Below are 11,390 nucleotides of genomic sequence, written 5' to 3'. Positions count from 1 at the left end.
TTTGCGGCTTTCTCCTTGGGAACTGTGTTGCCTTCAGGTACTGCTCGTAAAAACGCCTACTTCACCTTACAACTTTATGATTACACAGTAGTAATCCAATGCACTTCATGTTTCTAAAATAATAATAATAATAATAATAATAATAATAATAATAATAATAATGTCACATTAAAAGTTGATTATTTACAATCTGTTTTTATTTCTAAACTTCAAAGAGCCAACACGTTTTTATATTTGCAAACCTGGTAAATGTTAAACATCGATGGAGTTTGCAGCTGATAAGTCAAAAATAAAGATCATAAAATATCTAATGCATCTCAGTAATATGTGATGTGTTACAGTGACAGGTGAAATCGGGTTTAGAGCCAGCTGGTATTCATCAACAACACAGTTTTTGTCGTGTTGTTGGTGGGATGTTCTGTGAAATTCATATTTACGACTGCAAGTGAAAGTCACACTAGCCATAGGACAAGCTCCCACTCTGTCTGTGATTGGCCCAGATGAAAAAACGGCCACACTGACCCCCCTCCCCAGCCCCCCTCAAAACTCCAGGCAGAGGGTGAACAGATAATGCGTGCTGCCATACCTGTCCATCTGCCTGCGGTTAGTAAAAGTGTTTAATACTAATTTTAAACAATTTTGTTAAGGTTCCTTGCCACCGGGGACTCCTTCAGGACCATCGCGTTGTGTCCACGGTGTGCCAGATCACCCCCCAGGTAGCGACGGCCATCTGGGACTGTCTAGTGGATGACTTCATGGCTGTGCCTTCAACTGCAGACTGGCGGTCCATCACAGAGGGAATCCAGGAGCGCTGGAACTTCCCTCTGCTGTGGAGCTCTGGATGGGAAGCACGTCCAGACAAAGGCACCCCATATATCATATAGGAGACACACACATTGATATACACTAAATATTTATTTCATTTCTTTTTTTGTGGTGCCCAAATTTATGCACCTGCTTGGTTTTGTTTAAACAATTATTGCACACTTTTTGTAAATCCAGCAAACTTCTTTTCACTTCTCAAATATCACTGTGTGTCTCCTGTATGATATATTTAACTGACATTTTTTATTGTAACAACCAACGATTTATACAGGAAAATAATGGCTATTAACAAGGTTGCCCAAACTTTTGCATCCCACTGTATTAGTATATCTTGTCATTAGTATAATAAGAATTAAATTCTACATGTGTCAAGTCGTGTGCCAACATTTGCTGTGTAGTAGAACTGAGACATTAGTCATTATAAAAATTTATTTGAAATAATATTAAAATTTACAAACAGAAAAACATTAAACATAAATATATAAAATATAAGTATTTACAGAGAGACAGGAATAAAAAGGACCCAGCGTCTCTCCAGAGCAGGAACAAGGCTGAGGAGGAAATGCTCAGCATGAACACCTCATAGAAACTGCATGCATGGTGGTGGAAATGTCATGGTTTGGGGCTTGTTTTGCAGGCACAGGACCTGGAGACCTTGCAGTCACAAAGTCAGTCATGAACTCCTCTGTATAGCAAAATGTGAGTCCATCTGTCCAACAGCTAAAGATTCGTCCAAACCGGGTCATACGGCAGGACATCGATCCCAAGAACAACAGCAAATCTACAACAGAATGACTGAAAAAGAAAAGAATCAAGATGCCCTCATCTAAAATGCTGTTGTAGGTCCTTAAGAGAGCTGTGTATAAACAAATGGCCTCAAATCTCAATAAACTGAAGCAATTTTGTAAAGAGGAGTGAATCAACAACAATGTAAGAGCCTCACTTCAGGAATTACTTCAAGTTATTGCTGCTAAAGGTGGTTCTGCAAGCTGGTGATTGATGGGGTTTAATCTTAGTTTTTCATAGAATCCTGTGAAAACTTTCTTTTCCCTGACTGTATATCTAATTTGCAATTCTTACAGCGCATACTGTTATTAGTTCACCTTCTTTTTTTACCCAGTCAAAGCTTTTATTGAGATCAAAATCATATTATCAAGAAAGATGCTGCAAAAAGCGCTTCCTCGTAATATGTATAACACAAACAAGAGAAAGCGAGAGCCAAAGAAAGCCGTCACACTGCAGTAGTTCAAAGATAATAAGACGTGTGTCTCAATCTATACATCAGCATAAAAACAAAAGGAGTATATGATAAGTCTGCAGCTGTGATCAAAGGTACATTTTACCCGAAGGATACAGAATGAAGGTTAACATCGCTGTGTTTATGCTGTAGCTGTGATCATTTAGGTTGTATTGCTGCCTTTGCGGTTTCAAAAACGATTGTGCGAGCTGTGCACTATGAGAAAAGTGGAATGGTTGTCCCATTTCTTTTACTGCAGAATAATCACTTCTAGTCATTAAAAAACCTGAATGCTTAATTGTGCTTCGTTTTTCACGTGTTAATACGTTTAATAATGTATTAACACGTGAACTTTATTGATGATGTGAAGGTCTGAAAATGTGATTGCTAAAGTTACTTAGATAGATTTATCTGTGCCGTTTGCGGATGTATCCACAGCCTTCTGGATTTGGCTTACATCACGTTATGGTGTCTTGTAACCGAGTCAGGTTTGTTTAGCTGGCACAATAATAAAACCTTTGCTAATTTATAATTTTTGCACTGTTATGAGGTTGAACATTTAATTGTATTGTACCCAACAAGCCTGTACCCATAGTACATAGCTTTGGTTGAGCTTGTATCCCACCCCCACTCCCTTGCAGTGTTGCTGTCATCTCTTTCACCACCGCCACTGGCTTACAACCTGCAGCAACTCTCTATTGTGGCTCAGCCGCTGTATTGTGAACTTGCGGATTGTTGCTTGGAAACAGTAAACCTTACCTCGCAGAGTCCAGGGGCAACCCCCACAGTAACTGATATCACCAGAGGACAGCTGCTGTTTACCTCCATCCATGGAAACAGACTTATGCTGGTATCTTTTTCACATGGGATACAGATACAAAGTAACTGAACTGCTTTACTTCTGCAATCCGTTTGTGGTTAATTTGCAAGTATAGATAAGACTGAAAAAGATTGCCTAAAATAACACGATGATGTTTTTATTAACTATTTTACAATTTTTATACTCTAACTGTAATACCATGCTGAAGATATAACTATTTAGTCCCACTGCTGTCTCAATTTCCTCTCTATTGTCATCTCTTATTCCACTCCCCACCACCCAAACACCAGCTTGCATGTATATATGTTGTCCAACGTGGATAAGAAAAACCATGCTGTGACCAGTTGGTGAAAATGCATTGGTGTAATCATTCCAATTGACTTAGATGCTGATCCTTTAATTTTTGAAGGCAGCAGAGCATATGGCCTTTGTAAAAACGCAGGCACGGCAGGAATTAGGAGGCTTAGGAGTCATTAACAGTTTAGAGAACAGAAAAGGAGATTTTCACTGACACAAGGTTCACAGAGCTCAGGCCCCCTGGAGCCTGTGGAGCTTGAAACTGCAATCAGTAAGTGCCAGGGCTTTCTGACACATTGTTTCAGCTATTCAGCTAATAGCTCCTGTGATGCTGCCAATTTAGCATACAAGGTACTGGGTAAGTGCTGAAATGCAAATATTTACTTTGTTAAACAGAAAAACAGGTTAAAAACAACATCGAAACTTATAAAGTTAACATATTAAAAATAAGCAGTAGGAATTCGTGTTTTGTTTTACATGTGGACTGCATTTTAATCAACCTCAGAGTAAACCCTGCAATATGTTTCAATATTAAAGCACCACAGCAATAAATTTGAAATAATTACCATCAATTATTTAGCTTACTCGTCCACAGTCTGTCTAGCCTGGGACAAGATGAGTAGATATTTACAATATTATTTTTTCTTTTAAAAAAGTTACAAGTTAGCGAATAATTTAATCGAATTATAGTTAAACAACATAGATTTGGAAACACTCAGATTTCTACAGTCATTGCTCGAGACTGAGTGATTCTGCTCTGTCGACAAACTCTTGATTGGCCTGAACCAATCAGAAAATGAAACACTTCGCTTGACGAATCATAACGAACAGTACTTATCAAGGGGCGGGACTTAAAATGCCAATGAGCTGGCCGAAATTCTGTTGCTGTACATGGTTATCGGATAAAAAAGAGTAGCGGAAACTCAAAGTTTACAGCTCATGAAACTCACAGAATGAATGGAACGGCTTACTCCAACTTTGACAATCAAGAACATGTGCTGAAATTGGGAGAAACGTTTGAGAAACACCCTAAAAGTGCCTATCACACAGTGCGATGTAAGTGGTGGTTTCACTCGTTTGGTTTTGTGATCGCTAACCGTAGCATGCTAGTTAGCTCATTAGCTGAAGATCCGAAAACAGCTGTTTGATGTGTAGCCAGTTTAGCAGCTTCGTCAGTTCGTAGCTGTCGACTTACTGGTGAGACATGCTTGTAAAAGTATATTTCTTTAACTTTCTAAGCAAGTTAACTCTGAGATATACGTAGACTTTAAGCTCTGAGTTGTCAATATGCTAGATAATGTTAGCCCAGCTTAAGTCTGTACAACACTACCACCTGCTGGTGCCGGTACCCCACTGCAGCACTGTCAAATACATCCGTGGTTTACGTTTACAAATTCAGCAATGTCACTGTCATTATTAGAACATTGTACACATGTTCTAATAACATTGTACACAACATTGTACACATTGATTAATTTTCGTTTGCGTTTTTTTAAATTGTTGTTGTTTTTAATTGCCACAGATGACTTCAAACCAGCATCCATTGATACCTCATGTGAGGGGGAGCTCGAAGTGGGCAAAGGAGAGCAAGTCACTATTACGTTGCCTAATTTAGAGGTTAGTGTCTGGTGCTCTAGAGCTTTACACTGCAAGACATAAATGTGGATTTCAGTGGTGGATTATGGTGCAATCTTGTTTCAAGACCACTTTTGGAGCTCATGTTTTTAACTTGGATGAGTGTTTGCAATCCACAATAGAGCTCAACTGTTGCTGATCTCAACTTTCTGTGTGTGTGTGTGTGTGTGTGTGTGAGCGAGAGAGAGAGGAGCAACAAAATTTTCAGCTTTGTGGTTTAAATTTTTGACAGATTTTTTTGAGAAATTGTTAAAATATTCTCTGAAAAATTAGCATAATAGTACTAGCTTACATACATACTTACTTACATTTATTTGGTTTTTAGGGTTCCAGTGCTCCTGTAACGGTCTTCAAGGGATCCAAGAGGCCTTACATGAAAGAGTGCATCCTCATTGTAAACCATGACACAGGAGAGTACAGACTGGAGAAGCTCAACAGCAACATAGCTGTGAAAAAGACGAGGTGGGGTTAAAAGAAGCAGCATACTAATCTAAAATGGTATTTCATTTACACTTGCAAATTTGTGTGGCAGCAAGTGCCACTGTCACTATTTGATTCGATATAAAACTTTCCCCCGCAAAAGGAGAAATTTGAAAGAATGAAAGGTAGGGCTGCCACGATTAGTCGACTAATAAAATCGTCAACGACTAATTTAATAGTCCTTCATTTCCCCAGATTTGAAGGGTGGGTCAGGTGTATACTTTGTGGCCCAACCTATCCCAGAATTCATAGCGCAGCCCAGCTCAGTTTACAACAATGGCGGAAGCTAGTTAGTTTTAATATTACTCTTATTATTCTTTCTGGGTCACAAAATAAACGTTTAACATATTTTCAGGCGAGAATGTAGCTGTGTAAACTTCAAATATCTGCTCAGTTTATCAAGACACCACATATTTTCGGAGACGTCTGTTACCCACTAGCTCAATAGCTAGCCGGGGGCTAGGCTCACTAGAGCCGTGAGAACACCGGACTCCCGGCAAATTGTTTTCAAACCCACCGCCGTCTTTTGCTACTCAGGTTAAACTTATATAAGTCACTTAGATAACTTCAAAATGTTATTGTTTGGCTTTTTTCAGTATTTTATTTGTTCCTGAGTAAATCGGTTTGGCTGAGATTAAAGTTATAGTTTTTACACAGCTGAATAAACGTCAAGCAGACAGCTGATTATCAGAAGTGTGAGATGCTCGAGAATTTACTCCGGTGTCCTGTTATATTTTAGATAGCAAGGAGTTTATTAAACTTCACAGAAACAATCTACAAATTTCATTAAAATTGAATAAACTATCATCTTATCTTTATTTTTAGTTAGCACATACCTTAAACACTTAAAGCTGTAAGCTAATGATAGTTATATAAGAGCAGATGCTGCTGGTGCAATAAGCTGTACGTTTTACGTCCAATAGATGATGATCTGATTAGTCGACTAATCGCAAAAATAATCGGTGACTAGTCAACGATCAAAATAATTGTTTGTGGCAGCCCTAATGAAAGGTTAGTTATCAACATTTTTAAAAAAAGAAAAAAAACCTTAAATGTATTAAAAGCTCCTGCGTGTCCGTGTTTGCCTGTTCTTGTGGATTTTCAGGGCTGAAGGTAGCAGTAAGATTCATTCTCGACTGGAGCAGCAGACCAGTCGTCTGGGCCAGCAGATGAGGAGTAATAACAGCAGCAGTAACAAAACCCCAGCCAGCACTAAAAGTTCTCCACCAAAAGAGAAAACTTCCCCAGCATCCCCAATGGATGACATCGAGAGAGGTAACACGGAGTCAGACTTGGTGTGTTTAACTGATGACATCCACGTCTGTATCATTTTTATTGGGTTCGCCAGAAGAAGACTCGTCTTTTCTCATAGACAAATTAGTCGTCATATCTTGAAGTCTTATGCAGAAATGTTTAAGGATGGGAATTAATAAGAATTTAACGATTCCGATCATCCATCATTAATATCACTTATTGATTCAGTTCTCATTGGCTCATTGTCACCACCCTCTCTAAGCAGCATATCAAAGACATTACACATATTACACAGAACACTTTTTTAAAAGTGAGGGTGAGCATTCACTCAGCTTTAACATCACTCTCAGTTCTTGGCTAGCTAAGTAATGTCCATATCCACACTGCAGACTGCGCCATTATTTTTCTCCTCCAACACACAAACTGAAATCAGCTGATTGTAGCGAGAGTGCAAGAGCCGATAAGCGGGATTGATACGCAGGCAGACTTAGGATTTCCAGGACTTGGTCTACTGGGAACCGATTCTCTAGAAGAACCAGTTCTTGATTCCGATCCCTAGAAATATCAGACATGGTAAATGGCCTGTATTTGTTTGCTTGCTTTTACTAGTCCCCCCAAAGAGCTTTACACAACCAGTCATCCACCCATTCACTCTCACATTCACACACTGGTGGAGGCAGCTACAGTTGTAGCCACAGCTGCCCTGGGGCAGACTGACAGAAGCGAGGCTGCCATATCGCGCCATCGGCCCCTCTGCCCAACACCAGTAGGCGGTAGGTGAAGTGTCTTGCCCAAGGACACAACGACCAAGACTGTTCGAGCCGGGGCTCGAACCGGCAACCTTCCGATTACAAGACAAACACCCAACTCTTGAGCCACGATCGCAAACACATATTCTAGTTATGAAGTCACGTTAGATGTGATCCAAAATAAACCTGTAGCTTGTCAAAGTTTTATGGAGATACACTAAAGTAGCATGCTTTCCCAGGCAGAGGACATTAGAACATTTTCTGATTTGTTTTGGATATTTCTGCATTTCTGGGGCTGGACAAAAGGTGGAATAAAAGACTGCCTGTATTTATTTTACACTTGGGACATACAGGTGATGTTCCAGCCTTGAAATTGGAAAGGGAACCAAGATCATTTTAACACCCTTGTCTTTTTTTTCTTTCTTTTTCCCCCTCAGAACTGATGGCCGAGGCGCGAGTCATGGATCAGATGAGCAGCAGCGACAGCTCCTCAGACTCTAACAGCTCGTCGTCCTCCAGCAGCGACGACAGCTCCAGCAGCAGCGATTCAGAAGACGAACGTACTTCCGCGGCACCCTCAGTCAACCACAGCATGCCTATCATCACCAGCACCGACTCCAACAGCCACCACCACGAGAGCGGAGGAGGACTCATGAACACGCTCAGTGAGTAACCCCCTCAGCTTCATCTAAGTTAGACGGACGTCATCTTTACATGAAAGTCGACACCACCTGGTTGCTCCTAAGTTAAAGTTGTCACCATAAATATGAACACGTGAATCATACGTACCACAGAGCTGAAAGATTAGTTTTCCATTATAACATGTAAGGGCAGGTTCTCTCTTTAGTGGCGGTTCTCATTATTGTCACCCAGTATGAAAGCAGTTGGAGCTCTTAAGCTCCGTCCACATGTCAGTCAGTTCACATAGCTTTGTAGTTGATGGTTATTAACCCTTTAAAGCCGGTCTGAGCGGGCACGCTCTGTTTTGCGTAACTATTTTTAAATCCCGGTAGCTCTGCAACCACGTGAGCTAGCGCAATAATTTTTTTGCATATGAAACCGGAGGAGTTGTACTTACATCTTATGCCATCAGCTTGTCCTCGGTCACAGTTTCCTTCCACATGTAGCTTTGCAAAAACTGCATAAAAAGCGCTTGCAGCAACAAAAACATAATATTCCAGAAACACGCTTTGCCGATCCGATCAGCTGTTCATAACACTTCCTAGTTGGATTAGACGTCAGCGCGAACTTTTGCATGTCCACCATGACCTGCCCGAAACCGGAAGTGACGTCATTTTCACGGAAATGTAGTTTTTTTTTACCATCAGGGCCTCATGAGCCTATACTGGTGTTTTTATAAGTTATGTTTGACTTTATGACTTTCTGTGTGGTTTCTGGGATGCTTAGGACTCATATTGCACTGCTGGAAATAGTTTATTTTGATGCATATGCTGCTTTTTTGCAAATTTGCATTATAATATTTATTTTCGTTTTTCCTGCAGTGTATAAAAATTGGTGTAGTTCAAAAATAAAACTATGAAGACACTCAAAATAAATTTCCTGTGGTGGGAAACTATTTTGTGCAACTTTTTTGTATTTACAGTTTTGAGGGATAAGCCTCTTAAATTTCTCTAACTAGAAATATATGTTAAAAAAACAAAAACGATTTTCAATTTTATTGTAGTTTATTGCACTTTCTTGCAATTTATGTAATTACTATGCACTTAATGCAGACATATTATTAAAATTTGGGCTATAATGGTTGTATTGATGTATAGCAACTTGAAATGCTCCCAAAAATGGCTCCACAGCATGTAAAAATATAATATAAGCTCTGGCGGACTTGGTTCTATGGTAGGTCTTAAAGGGTTGAAGCGTCTGGCTAACCGGATAACCTGCAGCGTATTCCCACCATCAACTGTATTCATTACTCACATTAGTAGCTGCTTCACGCACTCTATTCAGTGTTGTTTTGTCCTTTTTTTCTTTACATCTGTCTTTGGCTTTTGTGGTCAGAATTATGATCTGAATGGGATGTGTCAAACACATTTTGCTTTTCCAAGATAATCTCTGTAAATTCTCCATAGGTTTCTCTTGTTTGTGTGTTTCTTTGATCTGTTTATTCATTTCTATTAGTCTGATTATTCGTAATTTTTTTTAAGTGTCTAATTGTATGATTTCTTTAAACTCAAGTTATAAACTACTGTTGTAGTAATTGAATAATATAAGGGAGAGGTGAAACAAACCAAACTGTACCGTACAAAAGTGATGCAGAGACCCTGTGCAAAGAGTAAACTGAGCTTTAAAGACACATGTATATAATCTTAACTTGCTGTCTGTCCGTCTGCTGCAGAAAATGACCTTCAGCTGAGTGAATCAGGCAGTGAAAGTGACGACTGAGCAGCAGGAGGACACGTCTGCCCGTTTGCAGATCTCAGGAGCATTTACAGTGAGGAGTGAAGGAGCCAGTCACAGACCTGTCAGTGTCCTGCTTCCATGAATATGGGACAGTCTTCTCTACATATCAAATGTAATGCTGTAATGCTGCTTCTCTGCCAGAAATCAGTTTTTATGTCACATGTGTTGCTTTATATTTGTGTGTGAAGAGATGCCTTAGTTGAGAGCGCTCTGATGTCATTAATGTGAGAGAAGCTGTAACGTATGATGTGCACTCTGTGATGGATCTCACTGGATGCCTCTGTGTAGTTAAACCGACCGAGAAAATGTGATTGGCAGGATGACGGTGGTCTTCATGTAATCGTCTTAAACAATAACTTGGCTTCCTCAATTCGGCTTAGAAACATGAAAAAACTTTAGTTGTGCTTAGATAAGATAAGTTGATGGCTTCAGGTCCGTCTCAGCTGCTTAGGTTTGTTTTATTAGAGACATATCTGTGTTAACAGAAATGAAAGCCGCGCTGCTTCAGTTACATTGAGCCTTTTATTTTGGTTTACTTAAACGTTTTTGTTTTGTTTTTTAATTTTAAGTTACATTAATTACTTTATTGTTCGGGCCATCACACGAAGAATGCAAGTCTAATGCATATAACTCCACGCTTTGCTTCTTATTGAACTCCTGAGAAATAGGCCAGACTATCAAAACATGGGCTGAAAGATGCTAAAATGCTCCATGGAGCAGAACTGAAAAGGTAGGTGATGATTATCTGTAGCTCAGACCACCTTGCATTGCACTAGTCATGTATTCATTGTTAAAATAAATAATGGTTATTGCAGCCTGAAGTAGTAGGACGTCTCCAAAACCTCGTGGATCATGATGATTTAGTATACAGCTGGGTTTTATTTCAGGCAAAGTAGTCCACGATGTAGTTGGCTGACTCAGTCATGCTTTGTAGCTTTAAACCTGCAATACTTGAATCTTTATATCTCTAAATATACTCGACCAATGATTACTTGCTTATATTTTATATATATATATTTACCAACCAAGCAACTGGAAGTACGAGTAAATAGTGAGTGTGAGTCTTAAAAAACTTCATGTGCCTTGTGTTGTTTCCTTCCGCCTTGTATAACACGGGGCTTCCTATTGATTCTCAAGCGAGGCCCCCTCATCACTGCTGAGCTGTCGCTACAGGCAACAAGCTGCTGTTTATGGGCCAGAGTTTCTCTGGCATCCCTACTGACTGATCGATGGAATGAGAGAGAAATATAGAGAAATTCAGTTACATGTTTAGCCTAAAGGAGAGAGAGAATTGTTCGAGAGCAATTATACAAAAATAAAGATTTTAATGCTTTCCTGTGCTTTGGCGTCGATTTTCATTCGTGTGACTGCAACGTCTGTAGCTCTTTGTGCTTTGGCATTTACTCCAAATTTTAACGCTGATATTTAAGTGTTGCTGATCAGACCAGGTGACCTTTTGTATTGACTTGGTGCCATGTGATTGGGTGATTGAAGGTTTAAGTTGTCAACGAGTTGAACAACCTAATAAAGTGATGTGTGAGTTATTACTTTACTGAGATACTTCCTTGTAGAAAGCTATCTGTTACACTGTTAGGTGTATTACTTGTATGATAGGTATTTACATTGCATAGCAGCAATGCTCCACCTCTCTAAAGGCATAGATGAGTGTTTTCTG

The 11,390-nt window shown here is 39.6% G+C and overlaps 1 protein-coding gene across 1 annotated transcript; it reads left to right on the top strand.

Annotated features, from left to right (window-relative positions):
• Positions 1–4,046: 4,046 nt before the first annotated feature.
• Positions 4,047–10,021, top strand: eaf2 (ELL associated factor 2). The gene is made up of 6 exons (XM_006799142.3): positions 4,047–4,235; positions 4,702–4,796; positions 5,140–5,276; positions 6,400–6,569; positions 7,735–7,962; positions 9,651–10,021. Exons 1-6 carry the CDS (start codon positions 4,133–4,135, stop codon positions 9,695–9,697), a joined length of 780 nt encoding a protein of 259 aa, XP_006799205.1. The 5' UTR covers positions 4,047–4,132; the 3' UTR covers positions 9,698–10,021.
• The last annotated feature ends 1,369 nt before the right edge of the window (positions 10,022–11,390 follow it).

The sequence above is a fragment of the Neolamprologus brichardi genome, chromosome 16, assembly GCF_056152115.1.
Source record: "Neolamprologus brichardi isolate AB-2024 chromosome 16, ASM5615211v1, whole genome shotgun sequence".
Classification (NCBI taxonomy): Eukaryota; Metazoa; Chordata; class Actinopteri; order Cichliformes; family Cichlidae; genus Neolamprologus; species Neolamprologus brichardi.
Note: the sequence above shows the minus strand (reverse complement) of the source record. Positions and strands in the feature narration are given on the sequence as shown.